Source organism: Clytia hemisphaerica, unplaced genomic scaffold, assembly GCF_902728285.1.
Source record: "Clytia hemisphaerica strain Z4C2 unplaced genomic scaffold, Clytia hemisphaerica genome assembly, whole genome shotgun sequence".
Taxonomy (NCBI): domain Eukaryota; kingdom Metazoa; phylum Cnidaria; class Hydrozoa; order Leptothecata; family Clytiidae; genus Clytia; species Clytia hemisphaerica.
The window spans coordinates 2,523,354-2,548,608 of record NW_027104297.1 but is presented as its reverse complement, the minus strand read 5'-3'; the positions used below and the strand labels follow the sequence as shown (position 1 = coordinate 2,548,608).

Below are 25,255 nucleotides of genomic sequence, written 5' to 3'. Positions count from 1 at the left end.
TGTAGATTTTTCAGATTTTTTTCAAAAACTGTATATCAAAAACGTCTAAAAATACCAAATTTGATACCCTTTTTTACGTGTTTTTTACACTTTCCGAAAAGTGAATTTTGACTTTAAAAGCTCATAAGTAGAGAACAAATTGGTCAAATTTAAAAAGTGATAGCTCAAATTTTAAGTTAGGATATCTACTTTCTAAATATCTAAATGCCAAGCACTTTGGGACATTTGTTCGGCCTCAAGACGTCGAGAAACGCCTGAACTTTTTCGTGGGTCACCCGGTAGTAGAAAGGTTCTAGTGTTATTCATGTTAAAAGCATTGGGACTACTTTCTGCGAGATGTTTTATCATTACTTTCTCCTTCCAGCGCAATGGGAAGATCCAGACGAAGACAATCCATTGGAACGTACTGGCAAATTCTTCGGTGGACTAAAACGTGAAATACCAAAGAAAATGAAATTCTTTAAATCAGATATTTTAGACGGTTTCAATGTGAGATGTCTGGTGTCAATCATTTTTGTCTTCTTCGCCACATTCGCACCCACCATCACATTCGGTGCTTTGCTGGAGAAAAAAACGAAAGGAAATCTCGGCGTCATTGAGACATTGTTAGCCACTTCATTCAGTGGTATTTTCTTTGGATTATTTTCTGGACAACCCTTGATGATTGTGGGGACAACTGGTCCTATATTGGTCTTCGAGGAAGCTACTTTTAATGTAAGTATGTAAATGCCACGTGATGCTTTTGATACGATCCCATTACTAATTTCTGCAGAAAAAGTATAATTGGATCTACCAACAACGTAATCTTCCACGCGTGAATTTCCTAAAAAGGCTGTGTTTATATCAGAAAAATAGTCGATAGTGAAGACAAAAGTGGAATATTAATTTGGTGATTAGGAATGCTCATTTTCATCATTCGTTACTTTCTTTCAGCTTAGTTATTTATTTGGTATTGATTTTTTGAAATGGCGTTTATGGATTGGCGTGTGGGTGATGATAATATGTTGGGCGGTGGTGATGTTTGAAGGGTGTTTCTTAGTGGAGCATTTCACGAGGTTCACTGAAGAAGTCTTCTCTGTTCTCATCTCACTGCTCTTCGTCTACGAAGCCATCTATTTCTTGATTAAAGTAAGTTGACTGTTTATTAAGCCTTTCTTTTGGTTTCTACAAATGGCCACAGGCCGAAATAAACCAATCATTTATTTTTCATTTGAAACCTTTGAAAATTGCTGTAAACACAAACCTTCCTCGACCTGCGCACATACCGTCTGTTGGTAAACTCTGCCTGTCCCCTCCAGGAGTAGCTGTATCTTATATTAGAAAAGTTTTGCGTCTGACCTAAGGTGCCTATAGTATAATACTTTAATCGTAGAAATTTTAGCGAGACTAATTTTAGCGTTTTAGCGAGTTTTCCCTATTTTCGCTAAAATTAATCTCGCTAAAACACGCTGAATCGACAGATCGCTAAAAAATTTTCAAAAACGCAATTCGCTAAAATAAATCCAGTTTTTTTCTTCTTTTTTTTTACGATTTTTGCGAAAACTAATAAAGATATTTATTTTTGTCGGTCCCTAGAGTTCTGTAAGAAAATGTAGGCTTAAAAACACACGCTTATCTAGAACCTCCGTTATATCTCGAACTTTCACCAAAATACATCTCAAAAAGTTATTTGGAAATGGCGATTCGCTAAAATTAATCCACGCGAAATTTTCTCAGACAAGTATTCGCTAAAATTTATCCACGCGAAATTTTTTGAAATCGTGATTCGCTAAAATAAATCCAAAAAAAATCAAGATTTTCTTGACTCGCTAATATACGCTAAAATTACTCTCGCTAAAATTTCTACGATTAAAGTATTTCTTTCTGATCATTGATTCACACTTTTATTTTCACTCTTCTTTTCACAGACTTTCAAAGAGAATCCACTTATGGATTACGATAAGCTGAAGGGTGGAGTCACCTTAACCTCCAACTTCACACTGAACAGTAATATAACCAACATCACTTCGCCTGTCGACCCAACATCTTCACCATGCTCGTACAGGGACCCTAATGTCGCTTTAATCTCCACTTTGCTGTTACTGGGAACATTTTATATCGCGTACTATCTACGCATGTTGAGGGTCAGTCATTTTCTTTCCAGTAAAGCGCGTAGAGTGTTGAGTGATTTTGGTGTCCCCTTTGCCATGGTGTTCATGGTCGTACTCAATATTATAGCACATGATGTGTCACACGTACCTAAATTAAAATTCAAGAAAGGAATACAACCGACCAGAGACGATCGACAGAATTTTTACGTTTCTCCGTTCGGCTTGAACGGTTATTGGATTATTGCCGCATTTTTGCCGGCGCTTTGTGTTAGTATTTTACTTTTTATGGAGACTGAATTAACAGGTGTTGTGTTGAACAAACGGAAGAATAAATTAAAGAAAGGAGGAGGTTATAATATGGACCTGGCTGTTATGGGCCTCATTTGTGGACTGTGTTCCATCACGGGTTTACCGTGGATGTGTGCTGCTACAGTGCGTGCTGTCCAACATCAGAACGCTTTAGCCGTGATGAGTCGTTCCCATGCCCCTGGTGAGCGGCCATATTTGCTGCGAATACACGAGCAACGGTTGACGAACATCTGCATTCATATCTTGATTGGTGAGTTGAAATCAAAACATCTCTGTCTTCAAAGTTATTCTCTAGCTGTACATTGGGGCTATCCATTTTATATCCATAAAGTGAGGTGGACGAACATTTCCAGAGGGTGTTTTAATGGGATAAACTTTCGCGGGGATTAAATTTCGCGGATTTCGCGGATTTGGGTGTCATCCGCGAAAATCCGCGAAATTAAGTCACAATGGAAATTTGGAAGGGCCTGATCCTCGAAATATTTCTTAACAAAAGTCAAAATATGTCAAAAAAATACTTTTTGAATGGTTACCTGAATCAAAGAGGCGCAAATAATGTGTATTTTAACAACCAACATGTTTGATTTGACAGTGAAAGTCAAAATTCGTGAAAATATTGACATTCAATAGTGCCACCCGCGAAATCAAGTAACCGCGAAATTTTTGAATTTCGCGCGGATAGGCCCAACCGCGAAATTTAATCCCCGCGAAAATTCATCCCATTAAAGTAATCGGAGAAAAATTTCCAGGGGATGTTTTTTAATTTTTCCAAAGGGGTAAAAAGTTATTCTATAAGTTCCAGGGTGGTAAAAAACTGATTTTAGTTCGTCCTACCTCGCTTAAAGGTATAAAAAGAATTTTTCGAAGGGTACTTTAATGGGATAAATTTTCGCGGGGATTAAATTTCGCGGTTGAGCTCATCTGCGAAATTTTAAGATTTCGCGGGGATTAATTTTCGCGGATGAGGGATTTCCTGATTTTTCGCGGGGATTTAATTTCGCGGATTGGGGTACAAATTAAAATTTTTGAAAAGGGTCAAAACATTGAAATAAAAATTTTCCAGGAAAATTAAGAATTTTTTTTTCAAGTAATAAGAGGGTGTTTTGGAATAGGGCGAGGAGATATGTATAACAACTATCAAAAATTGAATTTGAACTTCTATGGTGCGGAGCTAAATTTTCACAGCCTATTTGGGAAAAAATCTTAAATATCCTTTTAAATGTTTAATTTAATCCAGTTGGATTACCCTCTTGCATTGAAAAGCTTTTAACAATAAGCGATCACTTTAGATAAAAATTTTTCCAATACCTCTTCCAAGTTTGTAAATTTGTGAAGCAAATTTTGAGGAAAACGATTTTTTGCTAACAAGCATATCGATAGACTAGTAAACTAGTCGTTGAAAACAGACTCGTATACACAAAATCAAGCTCCAAATAAAAAGAATCGAAGGGGTAAAGTTGCGTCTCTTTTCTAAATTTCAACGACTAGAAGCTACTTCCCTCAAAAAACTTTTTTTTAGGTTTTTGAGAATCCATCCAACTTTTTTGACTAAATGATATTTCATAGTAACATTGAACATGGGAACATAGAAATAAATGAGCATTTCTAAAAACGCAATAAACGAAAAGAAAAATAAATGCAATCCCGCACGGGTCAGACATACAGAAATCTGTATGTCTCTCCTTACGATTTTAAGTGAAGAAAAAAAGCGTTGTAAGTAGCTTCTAGTCGGTTATTTTCCTTTTCTCTCACGCGCGCTGAATATTTAATTAGTGTTTACATTATTTGATTGACAGTTTTATTATAAGGTTATAAGTAATAACCGACTAGTTTACTAGTCTAGCATATCGAGGATTTGACCTTTTTCGAGGGTTGCGTGCTCATGTAGAAAAAAAATAAAAAACGATAAAAATAGAAATTTCGCGGATTACAAAAAAAAATTCCAATTTTTCGCGGATGGTCCTTTTTCAAATATCCAATGGGACTTATTTTCGCGGAGGGCACCCAAATCCGCGAAATCCGCGAAAATTAATCCCCGCGAAAATTTATCCCATTAACACACATTTTCAATGATTTTATTTTGACTTGAAAAAGTTCGGCCAACCCCATGTATGTTTTTTTTATGGAACAGCCCATTCTTTGAGATTCCTGCAAGGAAATTTTGTCGATCGTTTTTAGATTAGATATGTCCTAATGATTTTTGAAATTTGCTTTACCCTCCCTTTCTTCACAATTTTTTCTGCTAGACAACGAATTTAGGAAACCTTCCTCAGGGCCCTTTGAACTTATTAAAATATGGAGGGAAAATTGCTGATTTTTTCAAATGTTTTGGAAGGGGGTTCTAAAGGGAAAAAATGTACATCTTTAAAGCAATTCTTTTTCTTTAAAGGTATATGTGTTGTGGCATACCCTTTGATAGAAGAGATCCCATTGGCTGTTTGTTATGGAGTTTTCTTTTATCTTGGTTTCACCTCACTTTCTGGCATCCAATTCATCGAACAATTGAAGTTGATCTTCGTCCCTTCCAAATATCACCCCAATAGAAAGTATATCCGGAACGTAAGTATTGAACCATTACGTCATCTTATACAACCTTTACTATTAATGTGCCAACAATTTTGAAAATCGGAGGGTTTCAAAATTTTAAAGAATAGGAGTTTGCCAAACTCAAGCCAAAATATTGGGTTTCCCGAAATATTTAGCTCCTTGACGTTCTCATTTTCAATGCTTAAACTTCGCTTTGAATCGAATTATCTCGGCTTTGGTGATAGCTAAAGGGCTCTGACCATAGTCAGAAAATTGATTTTAGTATCTGAAACATAAAAGTTATGTTTTAGATTCTTTAACACTTTTAACAAAGAATTGCCTTTATAAATTGCTTTTTAATCAAATCCCTTAAGAGTAATTAAGAACTTGATTGCAAAAATGACGTTATGAACTTTAAAAAGACGTTAATAATATGTTGCATCACCTTCTTTTATAAAAAGTGCTAAGTTTTAATGGGTAATTAACCTTTTTGTTTCGAACTTTTTTCAAACTGTCCGCAAAGAATTGAACTATTTTAAATTTTGCGGAAAATTTTTCTAAAAAGATGTGTCAAAGTTATGACTGTTTATTTAAGCAAAGTCCAGATGAAAAATTGATGAAAAACCACTATTTTGAAGATTTCGAGACAAAGAAGCATTTACAAAAATTTTCCGCAAAAATTTTTATTGTTCGGTAAAAGATACACCATTTACTGCGAAAAAATTTTCAAAATGTTTTTTCTTCGCCGAAACTAAGCTCTTCAAAGTTGAAATACTCTTCCTCGCAAAAGTCTTCATTTTCTTCTTCATCAAACTTTTTCAATGCAATTTTTGAATTTTCAGATTCAGGAATAGTTTGTCTATCCCTCAAAATTTCAACTTATATATCCCGGCACCTTCAACACAAATCTTTCTCTTCCGATAGAAAAAAATAACATCAAAAGTGTTGATGTTGTTAAGCTTTTGGGCATAAAAATTGACAGCAGACTGTCATTCATTCCTCATATCACCGAGTTATGTAAAAAATCAAACCAAAAACTCCGGGCATTAAGAAGGGTAAGAAATTTCTTATCGGAAGACAAAGCAAAACTTCTCGTTAACTCTTATATTCTTTCACCCTTTAATTATTGCCCACTTGTTTGGATGTTCTGTGGAAAGGGGGGAAATAGCCTGATTGAGAAATGCCATCACAGAGCACTTTGTGCTCTGAAAAATAAATCAATCTCGAACTATGGTACCTTATTAACTGATTGCAACTCTGTAGATATTCATGCACGAAATCTTAAACTCCTCATAACTGAAGTTTTTAAATCTACGCATGGCCTTGGGCCGCGTATTATGCATGGTATATTCACAACCTTGCAATCTCGTTATACACTTCGTTCCGGTCATACTCTAATCTTGCCATCATATAAAAAATATAACAGTGCTTTTGGAGTCAATACGTTTGACTTTAGAGCTGTATCTTCTTGGAATAAACTACCATCTTCCGTTAAATCAAACGATGATCTTAACACTTTTCTTAAAGCTCTAAACGAAAGCGATATACTTTCCAAATGCACATGCAAAAATTGTAAATAGTTTTTCGTTTTCTTTTTCTTAGGATTTTATTTTAATAGCTTTTATATAATATTTTTACGACAGTTGGACTTAATTAGAATTTACTTTTGTATTTTCTAGCAGGTTTTTACCCAACTTTAAATAAAGAATAAATAAATAAAAAAAAAAAAATAATAGAAAATGTATAACATGCTATAGTTTTGTTGGTTACATCAGTCAGAAAACACATTTTTAAACACGGCAATTATGAAAAATTCACTATGGTCAGAGCCCTTAATATTTGATACCGTCGGAAAGCTCTTTCAAAGCTCTATCTTTTCAGCATGCCAGATTTTTGAATTACAGTAGGTCTTCAATCAAAACTACTGGCAGCCGAAAAAATCGTTCCTGAGAGAACAAAATTTCGCTGGTGGGACGTCAAGGAGTTAACACCAAGCCGAAATTATTTTTGATGGCTTAAAAATGACTTCAAAATGAATTCAATCAGAAAGGGTCAAACTAGTTTTCAATAAGCAAAAATTAACTTTGAAAATCATTTCCTGGCTCGTCAACCAATGTCATTTCTTTTTATGTCATTTGTGTAGGTGACATACCGAAGTTTGTTATGGTACACCATGATTCAAGTGTTTTGTTTACTTCTCCTGATCATTTGTAAGTTGAGTCCAGCAGCACCAGCGTTCCCTTTCATCATCATTGGTATGGTCTTCTTGAGGAGGTTTATCGAAAGATATTTCACCGAAGATGAACTCGAAGACGTAAGTAAACACTTTATTAGATTTGTACAATAGTGTTGGTTATTCTCAGCTTCCATTGAAAAAAATCTGAGAATACTTTTCTTGTGGCTGTGTTTATATCTCGTAGCTTTGGAGCAGCCTTGACACAAAAAAATTGTTCGGCTTGGGTTGAATACCTGCAAATGTTTTAAACGTTTTTCGTCTAAAGTTCTCCAAGCAGCCTGGAGATCAGTTTGGATTTGCATTATATTTCAAAATTTTAGGTTTGCGAGCTTGTAAACAAGTTTGTCACTTTTACTACATTTGGGCTTCAGAATTGTTTGAAAAATACTGAGGCTGAACCCAGTGCATGCGGTGCGCACGTTCGACTATACAATAACATCCAATTTTTTCTTCTCATTCGTACAGCTGGACAATGAAGATGACGGTGATTTTGATGAATACGATGAATATGGTGGTATCTTGCCTTGTTGATGAAGATGACAGCATGTTGCCTTGTTGATGCACATGACGGCATATTGCCTTGATGATGAACTGCTCCATCTGCCGTCTCTCGCCACCGCGAGTTATCGCCTGCTCTCAAATTGACGTGTCTCGAATAAAAGACAATGTATGTATACTTTATGCAAAAGTTCTCATCATGGCTATCCAATATAGCGGAGGGTTATTGACAATAAATTTGCAGATGATTCTATCTAGATGATTCTATCTATTCTATGCTCCATCCAGAGACCATAGTCATCAACGTGTACTGTTTCTCCTTATACCTGTCCATATTTTAAAACACGAACACGGCAAATTTCCAACCTGCTGTGAATCATTTAATTCAGATTATCACGTTGCTGCAGTTCATGGATAGACATGAGCTGCTCAGGTTTCAAAGTCCATAATAAGGTTTGATTGTCTGTTTCTCGTGCTTTATGCATAATAACATTAGCCATTACGTTCCCACAAACCAAACCCAAACTGCGATAAAAAAGCGGTTTTCGTCTAACAGGCTATAATTTTTGTTTTGTTCTTCAAATGTAATATAATATATATTTGATGACGGTTTTTGTAAGTAGTGCATAGACAGAACAAAAAAGACATTTTATAAGATACAAGTATATTTTGCAAGTTATTTTGAATACCGTTAATGTTTGAGCTCGAGATATTTTGTGTTTTTTTCCTTTTCTTGAATCAAGATATTTTTGGTATTCAGTGATAGATTTTATATGCATACTCGTTAGGCGAGACCAATTTAATTTGTTGTTCTACGGGCCTGACCGACCTTATTTTGCTAAAATCAAAAAAATAATCATATTGAACTTCCACTAAAATATATTTCACACACTAGTTATTTGTAAGAATTAAATTTGAATAAAGTTGAAATTAAATTCAAGAAATTGAAAATTTAGAAAATCAAGCATTCCATACACTAAGATTTTATTATGATCTTCATCGAAGATAAAAAAGTGAACTTTTGATCCAGATATTTTTTGGAAAATATTTTCAGTACCTTACCAACCCTGATAAATGAAAAATTCTTATTTTACCGACCGACCGACCGACCGACCCATATTTTTCTAACGATCTGCCCGTAGAACAACAAATTAAATTGGTCTCGCCTTTTTACTTGTAAAACTCAAAATTATAAATGACATTTTTTTTCTGAAAAAGTATATTTATTAGAATATATATAAAATCAAGTCCTATGAATTACGAGCGTTCGATTTAACATGTTTATATTTTCGCGAAAGTAGAAGTCGGTGGACAGAAAGACGGGGTTAACTATAGCCTGGATATCCAATCTCAAAATTTTAGAAAAAATAACTTTTACCTCAGCCAGACAAAGTTCTAAAATTATAGAGCTTGGTTCACCTAGAAATCAGGTGAACCCCTATTGACAGATTCTCCTGCATGAATCCCATGGCTGCAAATAAATATATGCACATAACGACATGCATAATTTCAAGATGGTACCCCAGCAGTGATAAATCAATTTAGAATGGCAGCCTTGCTTGACCATAAAATATAGACAGTGTGGTGGAAAGTCTGTTAGACAGAAAGTGCAAAGTGAATTTTGGAGAAAAAAAATTATTGAAACAAAACTTCCAACCCAAAATAGCACTACAAAATTGGCAAACAGAAAAGAAGAATTGAAGCAAAATAAAGATATACCTTTAGTTCTTTACTTGGTGCAACCATGTCATTAAGAAAATTAAAACAAGATATCTAAGCAAGTATGAAAAGAAAACAACCAGAACATCTAAAAATTCCCATGTTTTGATCTTCCCACTTCTTCCCTACCATTATTGGTAGGCCACCATTCAGATCTCTGATTCGCTTGGACCCAACCAATCAGAATATCCGCATAATCATCCTCAGATCAGAATGCAGACGATCTAGGAGTTTAGTAAAAAGAGTTTACGGGCTGGATATCCAGGCTAGGTTAACTACTCACCAATCTTTCTGACGACTTTTTACGCTTTAAGTTAGTGATTTTAAAAGTTTTATTCAGGTTGCGCCCACTCTAAAACCTAAGCGAAAAACTTGTTTTAAAGCCCTGTTTAAATTTGGCAAATAGCGGAAGAGTAGATATTTTACGTGGATAGCCCAGTAATCTAGGACTTTTAGACAGTCTTTCGATTGTTTTCACGGGGTCCACGGCCAGCCGGCTCGGATATCTATGAACTAAACGGAACATCGGAAGGAGCAGGGATTCGAACCGCGAGTCCCTGGTTTGAGACGCTGACGCCTTTGACCACTTGACCATCACTCCTTTGAGCAAACAAAGATATTTTCGGAGGAACTTACTCTCGAGTTTCTAATAAATGTACAGTACTCTTGTCTCCCGAATAGACGTCCCCCCCCGCTAATTGTTAAGAGACAAAAAAATCCACCCCCCCCCCCCCCCCCGCTAATTAAATTCGAATAATTCAATATTTTATTACAGTGTAGATAGACCTTAAACTTGTTGTTGAAATTGATACCAGTTAGAAAAAATTCTGTCTTCAAATTACCCCCCCCCCCTCTTATTACTTACTTTTGGATACTTTTGGATGTGTTTGAGCGTACCGCTCTGGCAAGAATCTTTTGATCCACACCACAATCTTCATTCAATCCATAATTCCTGAAGGAAGAAATGGATCAGCAGAGAGATTTCATGTCTAAAATTGAGTTTGAGTCAACTCTCCTGCACCCTGTATAACCACGGATTTGGGGTTCATCGGGAATTTTTTGCAAGTGTTTGTCAAGTGCATTTTTGAATTTGTCAACAGTTAAATTTTTCAAGTTTCTAGTGCTCTTTGGCATTGCATTGAAAAGTTTTGCTCCTTGTATAGTCAGGGTACTGTCGCGTAATTTTGAATTGTTTGGACCGGCGTATTTGCTAAAACACATTCGTCCTAATCTTGGATGGTCTTTAGATTTGAAGCAATCATTGATATTTGGCACAAGATTTTCCAATATTTTCCAGGTGTATATGATCCTGTAGCGTTCTCTCCTTCTTTGAAGTGAGTATATTCTAAGCTTCTTTAGACTTTCCCAATAATTTTTGGTGTGTGTTCCTTTTATTTTGTTTTTAAAAATGATTTCTGGATCTCTTCAAGTCTTTGAATAAGACTAATAGTACTGGGGCTCCATAACGCTGAGCAATATTCCAGTATGGGGATCACAAGTGATTTATAGAGAGTGATCATGGTATGTGTAGAGCGGGAAGTGAAGGTACGTAATATCCAAGAAATGATTTTGGCTTTTTCTCTTATTGATTCAATTTGATGTTTAAATAGACAATCATTGGACATAAGAACTCCCAGGTCTTTAACATATTCCTTTCCTTCAATTTTATCTCCTGATGGTGAGGTATAGTGAGATTCATTTTTGATTTCTGTATTTGAGCCATAACGTAGCAATTCAAATTTTGCATCATTCAATTTCATATTGTTTGCGATTGTCTATTGATATAAAATCTGAAGGTCTTGTTGCAATATTTTTACATCTTCAGCATTCTTTATTGACTTGGTTGTGCAAGTGTCATCTGCAAAGGACTTGACGATAGATTGGATAACATTCTCATCTATGTCTCCAATGAGTATCAGGAAAATCAGGGGTCCAAGTACACTTCCTTGTGGAACACCTGAGGTAACTTCTTGGTTGTTTGATTTCACACCATTAACCACTACAGTTTGTTGCCTGTCTCTCAAAAAGGACTCTATCCAATTATAGATTTTACCAGTTATTCCTAGCCTTTTGAATTTTGACAGAACAATTGAATGATCCACTTTATCGAAAGCTTTAGAAAAGTCTAAGTAAACAACATCTACATTGGTCTCTTTGTCGAGTAAGTTTAATATAAGATCATGTAAAGGCTATTTTCGTCCATGTGTTTGACAATGTGTTTTCTGATGACTTTCTCAAAGATCTTTATAACGTGTGATGTTAAAGCGACTGGTCGGTAGTTTGCAGCCAGTGATTTGTTTTCTCCTTTGTAGATTGGGGTTATAGTTGATTTTTTCAATTTGTTTGGAACAATTCCTTTTTCCAGACTGTTTTTCCATAGATGGCACAATGGGATGGCTAATTCTTCTTTACATTGTTTCAGGACTATTGCTGGGAAACCATTTGTACCAGCAGCTGAGGATGGTGATAATTCGTCAATGGCTTTCATTATGTCATTTTCAGTGACTACCATTTCTGATATTTCAGTGGTTTGTGTGTTGAAAGCTTGATCGTCAGGTGACATGGGTTCACTGAAGACTTTAGCATATTGATTTGAAAGGATGTCAGCCATTTCTTTATTCTTCATTGTAAGGTTCCCCTTTTTGTCTATTAGTGGTCCAATTTTAGTTCTCACTTTTGATTTCTTCTTGGCGTATGCAAAGAAATATTTAGAATTCTTTTTGATTGATTCAATAGCTTTATTTTCCGCAAACTTTTTTGAATCTTGGAAGGATTTTTGCAATTTTTTTTCGATTTGCAGCTGCTCCTCTTTGATTTTTTTCTTTCGGGTTTGAGAATTTGTGAGTATCCCCCCCCGCTTATTAGAATTTAGACAATTTTTCTACCCCCTGCTTATTCAGACCCCCCCCCCTTTTCTATTCGGGAGACAAGAGTAACGAATAAACATACAAGGTTGACAATGGAGGCATAAAAATCTGATTGAAAGGTCTTTTCAGGTTAGGTTAGGGGCTAAATAATGGGTATTCTGCTTTCATTTGACGAATAGATAAAACCTTCATACATGTTTTTTTTTATAAGCAAGTGTCTGTCACTATATCAGGCTCGCATTATGCTTAGCATTCTATTGTTCTTAAACAATAGAGCCATTGTCCTGCCATTGTTTAGGCACCAAAAACTGAGCCTGCATATGCTTATAAACGTTATGCTTATAAAAGAACAAACATGTATTCAAAGAAGGGTATTTAGCCTCGGAAACAATAGTAGGCACTTGAAATTGAGGAAAATCTTTGTCAAAATTAATAAACATACATGTTCGTTTATTAGGCCTCCGAGAGTAGTTAGACGGTTTTCGGTTTTCAGGTAAGCCACCCAAAATTTATTTCCTGTGACTTAAGGGCTCTGACCATAGTGAATTTTTAATTGAAAAAAATTGATGAAGAAGAAAATGAAGAGTTTCGCGACGAAGAGTATTTCAACTTTGAAGAGCTTAGTTTCGGCGAAGAAAAACATTTTGAAAATTTTTTTGCGGTAGATGATGTACGAACTAAAACTATTTTTTCGGAAAACTTTTCTAAAAGCTTATTTGCTGCAAAATCTTGAAAATAGTGCTTTTTGACCAATTTTCCATCCCAATTTTTCATAGAAAAACAGCAATAACTTTTGATACATTAATTTAGAAAAATTTTCCGAAAAATGTAAAACAGTTCAATTCTTTGCGGACAATTTGAAAAAACTTTGAAACAAAAAGGTTAATTACCCATTATAAAACTTAGCACTTTTTATAGAAGAAGGTGATGCAAAATATCATTAACGTCTTTTTAAAGTTCTTTTAACTGTCCGCAAAGAATTGAACTGCTCGAAAGACTCTGATTTTGGAAAATGATTAATACTCTTATTTCTAAAAAGTTCTCTAACTTTTTCTATTCGTACTTTTGCTGGCCAAAAGTTTGAAAACAAATGCTAGAATACCAAACGAATACAATAGCTCCAATGTGGTATGAAAATCTTTTGTTGGCACGTGGTAGTAGGGGGAAATTTGTAAAATCGCTCGATTTTTTTAGTCAAAGCACTTGTTATACATTTTTGGAAAGCTAAGGGGTAGGGGAATCAAAATAACTTGGGTGCCAATTTTGTTTCGGACACTTTGGTGTGATTTTCGGACAAACACGACGGTCTCGGGCAAAAATCATAGGGTGAAAAATTAATGAAAATTTCAGCTTGAGAAAACGGAGACCTGTTGTATATTTTTGGAAAGCTCTCAAAAAATTAAGATTAGTGATATATTGCGAGTATAGGTGATTTCTTTACCTAACTCGAGATATTTATCCTTAAAAACAGTGTTTTTCAGTGTTTTTCAGCCAGAAACAGCTGTTTTGTCCAGTTTTTTGCGCTTTCGGAAGCTCGATATCTCGAGTTAGGTACTGAAATCACCTATACTCGCAATATATCACTAATCTTAATTTTTTGAGAGCTTTCCAAAAATATACAACAGGTCTCCGTTTTCTCAAGCTGAAATTTTCATTAATTTTTCACCCTATGATTTTTGCCCGAGGCCGTCGTATTTGTCCGAAAATCACACCAAAGTGTCCGAAACAAAATTGGCACCCAATTTATTTTGATTCCCCTACCCCTTAGCTTTCCAAAAATGTATAACAAGTGCTTTGACTAAAAAAATCGAGCGACCTCAAAAAAACGAACAAATTTCCCCCTACTATGGTGGCACGGTGGATTTTTTAAGGTTGAAGTTTGAAACCCTTGAAAACCGTGTTTTCAGCCAGAAACAGCTATTTTGTCCAGTTTTTGCGCTTTTTGAAGCTCAATATCTCAAGTTAGGTACTGAAATCACCTATACTTGCAATATATCTCTAATCCTAATTTTTTGAGAGCTTTCCAAAAATATACAACAGGTCTCCGTTTTCTCGAGCTAAAATTCTCATTAATTTTTAACCCTTTGATTTTTGCCTGAGACCGTCATATTTGTCCGAAAATCACACCGAACTGTCCGAAAAAAATTGGAAACATCGTAATTTCGATTCCCTTACCCCTTAGCTTTCCCAAAATGTATAACAAGTGCTTTGACCAAAACATTCGAGCGATTTTACAAAATGCCCTCTACTAAAATCCTCGAAATTTAATCCCCGCGAAAGTTTATCCCATTAAAGTAACACAAAGATTTCATGGGATTAATTTTCGCGGTTGAACCACAGATATCTGTAAAGCCCGAAGGGCTAGATAGGCAACTTTAAGCTTTCTCCAGGAAAAAAAAGTGAAGCAAAAATTTGACTCTTTAAATTTCGTGTCGATGGATAGGATCTAGCATTTTAATTGTTTTCGGAGCGCGAGATCAAAAAGAGTAGGCGGCAAACGCTATTTCACATCTCTCAAACCGGTGAAATTGCATAATTTAGTCACGTGACATTGGTAGGAAATCCTTCCAAACCTAGGCTTCACTTTTCGATAAAAGCCGCAAATCTAGCCCCTCGGGCTTTACAGATCTGTGGGTTGGACTCATCCGCGAAATTTTAAGATTTGTGTTTTGTAAAATACGCATTAATAGCGCTTCTTTGATGGCGGTAAACATGTTAAAGTGGTCTTTTGACATTTTTCGGAATTTAATTGAAAAATTTTTTCGCGGATAAGACCTTTTCAACACCTTTTCGCAAAATCCGCGAAATTTAATCCCCGCAAAATGCGTTTCGTTTTTCGAATTAGAGTAGGTAGTCATATATTGTCAGGTTGTAGAAGTTTCTCATGCTTAGTATTTTATAAACACGGTGGTTCATCAGAATGATATATTGGACGGACAAAAAGCAAAATACGATCATGTTTTTGAGATAATATTTTCTTTTTACTGAACTATCTATATCATAATAATAAAACTAATTGATGGGACCAAAATATAAATACTAAATGCTATTGACAACCATAATAAAAATTTTAAATCAAAGTGGGGTGCACTTACTTTAGAAGCAAAGAACTAAAAAATACAAAAAAGTGAAAAAAGATCGATCACTGTTTATCTACAGTACCTCCATCCTAATAAAAAATATACCAGATTTGATGTTAAATAAAAACTAACCTACAGTAAAATTCATCTTCATTCTAACTTCCGAATGTCCTGAAAAACATAAAGGAAAAGATTAGTCATATTTCTCTACCCCTTATTTCCCTTGCAGTTTTGCCTATGGCGTCACTATTTTGGTCATAAAAAGTTTTCCCAAGCCTAATCCGCGTCCTCCCTCTCAAAAATATCTTGTGATATACTGTTCTTTTGAATAGACTAAAAATGGCTAGGTCGTATAAAAGATGTCACGGAACCCCAGGCTTGGCCCCCTACTACCAGGAAAATAATTTCTAATAAAGAAAAAATCTTTTTAGAAGAAGAGTCGATATTTTGGCTCGAGGTATTTCGGTCTAATTTTTTTAACGTAATGTGAATGGAGAGCTACAGTTATTTATCGTCGTTAATTGGAATACAAAACACCGTTCATAAAACTAATAGTTCGACGGATGCCCCATCTTTGACGTTGAGATTGGCCACGTTTCATACTACAAACGACAAGGAGACCAACCCCACAAATAGAACTTACCAAACCTTAAGATTGATATGTAAGCCATTTGAATAAATATGAAAATACCTTTGATATGATATCCCTTAGATCGATATATGCTTTTTCTAAATCGTCGTTGATGACCTTGTGGTGGTACGAATCGGGAAGTTCAGCTGAAAAAAGGTGATGATAGACATGCTAGTTGCTACACTAATTGTTGTACCAAGAAATATTTTAAGAGAAAGTGGAATCGACCGGCAAAATTATGAGTGAGTATAATTAAATCGACTTTCAAAATTACCTTGAAAACTTTGCAATTGTTAAAAATTGTAGCAACATTTTCTTGGTCCCCGAGCTTAAAGACCATTCAAAAATATCTTTGGATGACATGGGGCATTTTGGAGTATGTAACTCTCCAGCAGGAGCTACCCAAAAAGAATTAAACACATTCAATTATCACTAAACAGATAATTAAGTCCTCTACCGGCAGTTGAAACCTTCAATAAATCTAATGTCAAGACTTTCCATTGCTATCTTCTCAATCTATGTCTACTTTGATCGTGGAGGACCTACCGTATTCAAATTCTTTCTTGCTGGTATTCAGTCGTTTTTGTATGGCTTCTTCACTTTCTGTTCCTCGACCTCGCAAACGTCTCTCCTGTCAACGAAAGTACATTGTGAACATCGATCGAATGAAAAATTGGAATCAGGGACTATCGAATGATAAAGAACTAACTTACAATTTTTTATTAGCAATTGTTATAATTGTGATTTTTTTCGATATTTCACTTCACAAATTTTCTATTTTGTGATTCTATTATTTTGACTGAAGCACGTGATACAATGTATCCTGGTGAAGATTGGTTAAAAATTGCGTTTCAATATAGTACAGTCTAGTTATGTGGGGAATACACAAAAATATACCAAATGCTAGGGGTGAGATTTAACTGCTATTGACCATACTGCTACAACTAACTTTATGATATTTAGCCCATAGCGTCAGCCTGGGTTTAGGTCCCAGACGAAAATTAGGCCCCCCTGGGTTTAAGTCCCCCAAAATATTCATGACATTTTTGGTAGCCCCCATGGCTTTCGACCCTCAACCTTTTTAAAATTTGTTCCACCCAAAAAATAGTGTTGTTCAATGTAAATTGTGTTGCAGTTCGAAGGTTAAGATAAAACCTTTTGTTCATTTAATATAAAAACAAATTTTCCAGCTTCACGAGTAATTTGAGTAATTGAAGCCAACCATTAAGATGAAGTCCCCATGTTGAATGACGAGATTTCAGCTCTCCCCAGGTACATTAGGTCCCCCAAATATTTGAAACATCTTTAGCTCCCACCCTTTTTGGCTTTTTGGAGGGTGTAACCCCCCTACTAGCAACAGGGGGGCTGACGCTATGTTAGCCCACAGTTTGAAGTAGATGCAGAAGATGAGATTCTAACAGCCAACACTTACCAATTCTTCGATGGAAGGAGGTTGGATAAAAACCAAAACACAATCGAAATTCACTTTCTTGACGTTCTTAACTCCCTGTGAATCGATGTCCATGATGCAAATTTTTCCAGAATCTAAAACGTCTTGAACTGCTTTCTTACTGAAAACCGAATCAACGACATAATTATATCTGAGGGTTATTCTGAGGTATCTGAGGGTACTCATTTTGGCACCCTTGAAAAGCTACTTTTATGCTTGTTCTTAACCCATTTAACAGGTTTACTCGTACCTTTAACTTACATCATCGATAGGGCAAAAAGTCTTGAACTTAATAGTTTGACCGAGCTAAATAGGGTTTAAGGAGTTTCTATTTTGGGCGCATTCCTCGTAGTCTAAGGGTTATTGAGGAAGAAAAATACAAACAAGCATTTTACTTATAGAAATACGTTTAATCATTTTCGCGACATAGAGATGTCAGATGAAGAGCAATCAAAATGAAAAATAATTATTTTATACCTTGTTCCATACACATTTCCAGAGAATTCTGCACTTTCCAAAAATTCTCCATTTTCGATCGCTTTCAACATTTCTTCTTTGTTTGAGTAGTGGTAGTCTATAAACAAGATTCAAAGACACGTTTTTTTATAAGAACATCCTATATTTTTGAAGCCTTCAGATATGCTCTTACCTTTTTGAGTTTAAGCCTAAAAATGTTCTTAAACATGTTCTTTTTACACCATTTTGTGAGCATTTTTGTCCAATCTTCTAAGAAATAGGGTGTTTTAAGTACGCAAATCCTTAAAATGTTCTTAACTTGTTCATTTTGGCCATGGAAGCCTTATGTTCTTATATAGCTTGATTTTATAAAAAAAAACGTGAACGTGAAAAGTTTACAATATGGTCATTACTTTTTTTTCATTATTTAATAATGCAAACATCATATCTCAGTTTACAGTTCACCCGTTTTAGACTGTTGTAGAGTGTATTTTTCGATTACTTTGTATGTTCAAGTAATTTACAAAACAAATATCTATAAATAAGATTATCGCCACGATTAAAAGAATTTACACATTCAATTCCATGAAAGCGTCAATAATGGTGTACACGTGTAAACAAAGCAATATCTTACCTTTCCCATCCACTTCTCCAGGTCTTGGATTTCGTGTTGTATCTGTGGGTCAAAAATGAAGAGAATGGATTAAAAGGTGCTTGACAAATGCTTCCGGTGAATGTCATCACTTTGTATAACATTCCATACATATCAGGTTGAGTGACAGCAAGCAAAATATCTACATAGAGTGCTGCCAGTTAGTGTTTCTAAACCCAGAAAGCCGACTTTCTGCCCTGCCTATTCTAATTGTTAGAGTAGGCAGAAAGAGGGCACAAAGTTGGTTGTTAAAATCTTTGCTTGGAAAGGTTTGAAAGAAGACTTTGCATTGACGTCAAAAGAGGGCTATGCATCACTTTAGACAGCCCACTTTATGCCCTCTTTAATTCACAATTAGAATAGGCAGGGCAAAAAGTGGGCCGTCTAAACTAGAGCTAAGCTTTTCATTATAATTCTTGAATGAGAAGCAATACTCTATCCAACCAGACGGCTTCGTCTTTATCGATCAGTGTAGAGAGAAAATTCGGAAGTGAAGTCTTGTGTACTTCATGGCTTTAGGGCTTCAGAGCTCAGATTATGTGACGCGAGCTGATATTAAATTCATTCTTATTGTAAAAGTTATATACTGTCACAGAAGTTAAATATTGTAACATACGTGAAACGCTGAATCCAAATTGTCCCGGATAATTTTCCATCAACTTTTTAATGATGGTAGATTTACCACAACCACTTGGTCCTGATAAAACGATGGGTCGCAATTTTGGTCCAGCTGCCATACTTGTCGAAGCTGGAGTCAAAGAAAAAGATAATAGACGAATATGTACATTATAAAACCTGTGACATTACATTTCACTGTGATTACTTTTAAACAAAGCTGTTCTCTCTAAATTATTTCTATTACTTTGATTGTATATAATTAATAGATTGAATGAAAATCTCTCACTAAGAAGACTAATAAATAGAAAAAAAAAAAAAGAGATAATCTCGAAACACTGATAAATCTTTCTATGATCTTATCAATAAAAACATTTAACAAACCTGCCACTTGGACCTTCGAGCCACCACAAAGTCCAGCACCCATCTTCACTATAAGTTCAAGATAACTTGCCTAATACCAAAAACAATGTTCTATTAAATAATTTCAGGCTGATTAACTTTCAATCCAAAATCCTACAAATAAAAAATGTGACAAAACTTCTTTTACAAGGCTGTGAGTCTATCTGATAAACAAATAATTGTCTTAGCAACTATAAAATTTCGAAATCTCATGTTTCTGTGAAACGGTTAGTCTAAAGACAGATATCTGTTAATCATGATGGGACTTGACTTTTTAAAAACATTACATCATCGTAACCTATTAAAACAAACATTGTTCTGTTCAAATAGTGTTTTCTTAAGCTTAAAAACAAACAAACTGATAAACAATATTTCATCCATGTCGAGGACCTTTTTCAGTCTTCAGAGTACCCAACAACTTTTTTACTTCAGACATTCTTAACACTATGATGTGAAGAAGATAATCAAACACAAACACATCTACATAGAATGGAAGTGATCTACGAGATGATGTTGTGTTAATTAGGAAATAATTAGATCAATTGGTATAAACAAGAACATGGTAGAAAGACATTTATATATGCATGATTTTAATGGACGAGTATTTCAAAATCTTTTAACTAAAGCAGAGATCATGACATAGATGATTTCCATCCAAAAGCAAAATTTACCCTGTCTTGTATTTCTTATTACCCAGACAAAAATTGCTAACAGGATCACACTTGGCCTCTCCTACTACACTACTCTTCTAAAGTCAGGGTTACAATAATATTCATTCAACACAAGGAATGAGCAAATGAGCTAAAATCATGCTGTAACGTTGAGTTTTCTCTATTTTGTGTTTTAATAATCTAAGTAGTAATCATTTCAATTGACTTGGGAAAAATCAAAATATAATAGCCGCATTCTTTTTCACCGTCCAACATATCATTTCAATTGACTTAAAGACAAATCTTTTCTCTTTGCCTCTTTTCTTATAGCACATAAGCCATAGGTGTGGGACTTAAATAATTAACAGAGGGAATAACTCAGGTTCAAACCACACTGCAAAGTATGCTGAAGTATGTGTAAATTCAAAATGTTATTTTGTTCTCTTTAGCATCATTTTAGTGAGTTTGCTATTTATGAAAATATTTTATTGTCAAATTATTTCAAGTGAGAGCTCTCTTGGTCAATCATTTTAAGCCCCCTCGAGATTTACTTGAGATTTCGATGGCATATCAGCAGCCTAGGGTGTACAAAAGTTGTAAAGTTGTAAAGTCAACTACTTTAATTGTAGAAATTTTAGCGAGACTAATTTTAGCGTATATTAGCGAGTCAGGAAAATCTTGATTTTTTTGGATTTATTTTAGCGTATCACAATTTCAAAAAATTATGCGTGTAAAAATTTAGCGAATACTCGTATTACATTATTGACTGAATTCGTTTTCTAGCATTTCTTTGCACTGAAACCCTTCCTATTGATAAAAATGTATCAAGGCAATATAACAAGAAATGTCGTGCGAATAAATTTTAGCGATCTGTCGATTCGGCATGTTTAAGCAAGATTTATTTTAGAGAAAATAGGGAAAATTCCCTAAAACGCTAAAATTAGTCTCGCTAAAATTTCTACGATTAAAGTAATTTAAAAACAGATTAACTTTTGCAAGATTAAATTTCGCTATTTTGCAAATTTTTGCCATTTTTCGCGAAATTAAATCCGCCACAACATTTTTTAAATCACATTTTTGGTGGAGAAACTAGTCAAAAGTCTCTATTTGTGGCAAAAATGTCAATTTTTCAACTGTTTTCAGGCTAATTGGCGAAATTAAATCCACCCCAAATTTTTCAAAACTCTGACTCGCAAAATTAAACCCAGAAAATTTCACAATTCTTTTCGCTCGTGAAATTTGACCTTGCGAAATTTAATCCAATTAAAGTAATTTACAATCAGAGAAAGTTTTCATTGGTAGTTTCCCTTTGATGTGCTAACAAAGTATGGGGTCAACAGACGGGTTTAATTTTTCTTTTTTTGCTTTCAAAGAAAATTCAGTTTGGTAAAACTGATCTAGCAAAAATCTCTGCTGCTATTGTGTATGGAGAGTTGATAAGATGAATTTTTAAACAATCTTTTCCAAACTGTTGAAGAGTTTTCTTTACTCGTACACTTAGATTTATGCCCATCAAAAGCGATTTGAATATATTTTTGGTTGAAAAATTTGCGACTTTTAGCAGTTAAATTTGCGATTGCAAAAATTAACCATTTTTTCTACTTTTGCTGTAACGTTCATTTTTACACCAGTGGTAGTTCAACCTTTGGTTAAGAAGGTCGTCAAATTTCAAGGCAATCGGTAAAGTCTTTCAGAGATATGGGACCCGAAATACGAAATACCCCTTGGTAGCACTTTTCTGTGAAATATCAAATCTCCAATTTTTTACTAGAGATTTATGATCATAAGCTCTTCTTCTATTCAAGGATTTTTATGCCCACATTGTTAACAACTCTTGCATCAAATTCCTCCTTTCTTCAGAGAGATAGGAAAAAACCAATAACTTGCCAGGTAACTTGCATCAGTGGAGTCAAACATGACTGGTCATTAAAATACAAATTTAAATCAAAACAACCTAATTTACAAAATTTATATCTCCTAATTATAATGATGTCATATGGATAATTATGTTTAATATAACTTTTTTGAATTTGAGATTACACATCCAGCAGCCATCAAGAAACATCTGAATTCCCGCTACTGTATCATGAAATTTTTAAGATCTCGCATAATTTTTCATCACCCCGCAATTTTATAGGCGAGTAACTCGCCAAAAATACTTGTGCGGCAAATATATATGAGATTCTACAATGGTAAAATAGAGCTTTGAGTAGAGCTGCGTACCGTCAATTATTCTAACTTGGGACGATTGGTTGAAACATGGGACTGTTGATATCTGGCCTGTATTTTCACTAACTGTTAAATCTCTTTGACAACAAATTTGTTTTGAAATTTTGCTGCTTTGATTGGTACAGGCAGTTGTGGCGGAAGTACCTCGATTTTAAGCATGTTCAAAGTTTACAATAACAACTTTCTTTTTATTACGGAAACCAAATGAGTGAGAACAAAAGATAAAACTAAAAGTCAGAGCTCCGTGGTTGTGGCTGGTTGTGGACGTAGTTTACGAAATTGTTAAGATAAAAATGACATACTTTTTAATGACTTTTTTCTAAATTTTTTTGGAGCCTCTTCATAGGAGACTTTCTATAAAGAATTTTATAACACTTCATCGCAGATTAAAACGATGATCAGAAAATAAAAGCTTCTTAGTTTTTTCGGTCAAGAGCCTTGTAAGGGGGGGTTTACGTTTGGCGGAGGAGCGGAATCGGCCCTTTTTTAGGACGGAGTGGCGGAATTTGGCAAAAATTTAGACGGAATTACGGAAATTGGGTTCTCTGACGGAGACGGAAAATTAGACAATTTTAGTGAGGAAAAACGGAATTTAGCAAAAAAAATTGCGGAATTTCAGAATTGGTATATTGAATTTCAAAGGAATTTTCGGTGACGAAATTTTCGTTCAATTTAAGACGGTTTGGCGGAATTGCGGAATCGGGTACCCCCTGAAACCCCCCCTTGTAAACATTCCAACAACTTCCATCGAAATGATCTATCTCAGCTAGGTCTACCATTTTTAGCGCAGTCCAAGGATTGAGCCGAGAACGCTCGCAGAACGCCTGCGAGCTCCCGCGCGTGTGAAAAACTTCAATCTGTCATCTTTTTCTCAAGCGAAGAGTATGCAAAGCGATAGACCTTTTTTTAAAGAGGCAGCCATGTTGAATAATTATGTACTCCAGCATAAAAACAATGATTCAGCCATGCATAATTACTGTATCATGCATATTTTAAAAATTATGCCTGGCTGTATCATTGTTTTTATGCTGGAGTATATAATTATTCAACATAGCTGCCTCTTTAAAAAAAGGTCTATTCTAGCTTCGTTCTACGATAGTCAGTTAGTCACACTAGGAAATCTAGCTTTCAGAAAAAAAACATCAGTCATCTACAGGATACATTTCAACAACAAGGATGAGAGTTACCTGAATCAAGTTCGCAAGACAATATTAATTAAAACTTGAAAGTTGGAAACAAAATAAAACGTGCAGCAGCCAAAATCAACCAACCAAAATTTGTCTTTCAATTCCCGAGACAGCGCTTCGATTTTTAAGGCCTTGTTTATACGCTAAAGTAAAAACAATTACGCACATGTAAATGGGTCATTGTTTGAGGTCCGGCAAAATTTCCGGGAGATAGCCTATCCGGTAGTGCGCGGATCTAGGTGGGTTCCGCCTCCCCCGTAGATCTTTTTCTTGGTAAGTTGATCTTCAAATTAGTTTTCAAGGTTGGCTTGGCTCAAATTTTTTCATCTATGGCTCAAATTTTAGGCAATTTCTCAAAGTTTTTGAAAATGTTAATTTCATTAAAAAGCGCCGGGTTATTTTTTCATGAATCCCTTTAGAAGTTTTGCGGTGCATTTTTTTGCTTGAGAGTCAAGTAAACGATATAGCGCTTTCGCAGCATTAATCTTTGGTACGTATTTTGGCGGGACGCTAGTGTGGCTAACTGATAGTGCCGCAGATCATCAGTGGATAGTATTCAATGATCATTATACCTTTATTTTCATTCCTAGAACTTTTGCAAAAAAAAGGAAAAATAGAAAAGGCGGCAATCAAAAATATATTGCGTTCGGGTCGTCTGACCAACTGTTTATTTACAAGAAAACCCGATTCGGAAAGTCGGTAAAATTGTCGGGTTTTTTTTTTGGCGCTGTTCGCAGGTTCGGATCTTTCCCATCATAATCCAGACCCGATCAATCGAACTTGTCGAACCAATCGAACAATCAAACTAATCGAACTCCATTGAACGATTAAAGTTCGATTAAAAAAATTAATCGAACCTAATCGAACACTCACAATTTTTGAAGCAATAGCAGTTTGATTAGTTCGGTCAGTAAAAAGTTCGATTGCATAATGCATTAATGGCGGGCACGGGACGAAGAATTGAAGAATCATAATATTCTGGTCTTTAAGTTACTATATGCTGTTTTAGAGCTTTAGAGCTAGCCTGCATGACGAAAGGGATTTTATGATGGGACATGATTCTGGAGAAAAAATCCAAACGCAGTCAAAACAAAAAAGAAATTGAGATTAATCAGCTATGGAAACCTTGTTGGATAGACCTGCAATCAACAAATTCAAGAGTTTTGAATTGAGCCTTTGTTAAAAATGAAAAGTAAATATTTACCTGCTCTTGTAGAAGTTGACAAAATCTGTTGCAAGAGGAATTTACTTCCTGGTTTGAAGAGTTGTCTTGAGAAGACTGCGACTGCTGAGATTTCCGCCAACATCTTCACACTTTGGTGACAATTTCAAGCCTAGAACATTAAGCAGAGTAAATCTTTCGAAAGCTGGTCGTTTTCTAGCAAATCATACTTGGAAATATTTGGAGAATAAAAAATCGAAAGAAGCGAGTTGGTTTTCATGTTATATATCAGGGCACTTCCGCAAGACAACATAACCGCAATTGGAAGACATGCTTATTCGAAATTGGAATCCTCCGTGCCTCACGGAAGTTGCTTCCCTGCCCTTGTATGATGCTCATAGCACGTCTGATTCTGCCTCAACCGAACCTACTAATATAAAGTGGCTAGTAGTAAATAAATCCCTCCAACTATGGCAAGCTATAAACACACAAACTC

General features: G+C 35.2%; 2 protein-coding genes across 6 annotated transcripts in view; one reads left to right on the top strand and one right to left on the bottom strand.

Annotated features, from left to right (window-relative positions):
- Nucleotides 1–8,422, top strand: part of LOC136817195 (anion exchange protein 3-like) — a 28,341-nt gene extending 19,919 nt beyond the window's left edge. For 2 of the 3 annotated variants that reach the window (XM_067073535.1, XM_067073534.1), the window contains exons 11-16: nt 365–714; nt 934–1,128; nt 1,908–2,649; nt 4,789–4,958; nt 7,069–7,239; nt 7,627–7,784. In XM_067073535.1, coding sequence (XP_066929636.1) covers nt 365–714; nt 934–1,128; nt 1,908–2,649; nt 4,789–4,958; nt 7,069–7,239; nt 7,627–7,692 — 1,694 coding nt within the window. In that variant the 3' untranslated portion in view covers nt 7,693–7,784. Of the gene's footprint in view, nt 1–364; nt 715–933; nt 1,129–1,907; nt 2,650–4,788; nt 4,959–7,068; nt 7,240–7,626 lie in introns of all 3 variants that reach the window. The other variant, XM_067073536.1, reaches the window with a different exon arrangement.
- Nucleotides 8,423–15,202: 6,780 nt separating this feature from the next.
- On the bottom strand, nt 15,203–25,002 carry LOC136817194 (guanylate kinase-like). Of its 3 annotated transcripts, none has more exons than XM_067073533.1 (9): nt 24,802–24,886; nt 19,514–19,583; nt 19,131–19,262; nt 18,497–18,538; nt 17,884–17,980; nt 17,389–17,527; nt 16,503–16,587; nt 16,017–16,102; nt 15,354–15,496 (listed from the first exon to the last, which is right to left on the bottom strand). In XM_067073533.1, the coding sequence occupies exons 2-9, from the start codon at nt 19,554–19,556 to the stop codon at nt 15,476–15,478; spliced, it is 645 nt and encodes a 214-aa protein (XP_066929634.1). In that variant the 5' UTR covers nt 19,557–19,583; nt 24,802–24,886; the 3' UTR covers nt 15,354–15,475. The 3 variants fall into 3 exon arrangements, with proteins under 3 accessions (XP_066929633.1, XP_066929634.1, XP_066929632.1); XM_067073531.1 differs by having other exon boundaries at nt 15,359–15,496; nt 19,514–19,561; nt 24,802–24,980; XM_067073532.1 differs by lacking the exon at nt 19,514–19,583 and having other exon boundaries at nt 15,203–15,496; nt 24,802–25,002.
- Between the last annotated feature and the right edge of the window lie 253 nt (nt 25,003–25,255).

Coding starts and splice junctions, on each gene's coding strand:
- LOC136817194 (XM_067073531.1), bottom strand. CDS start 24,904: ATGTTGGCGGAAATCTCAGCAGTCGCAGTCTTCTCAAGACAACTCTTC. Junction 19,562..24,801: donor GTCAACTTCTACAAGAGCAG/GTAAATATTTAC, acceptor TTGAACTTATAG/TGAAGATGGGTGCTGGACTT. Junction 17,528..17,883: donor GGAAATGTGTATGGAACAAG/GTATAAAATAAT, acceptor TTCGGTTTTCAG/TAAGAAAGCAGTTCAAGACG.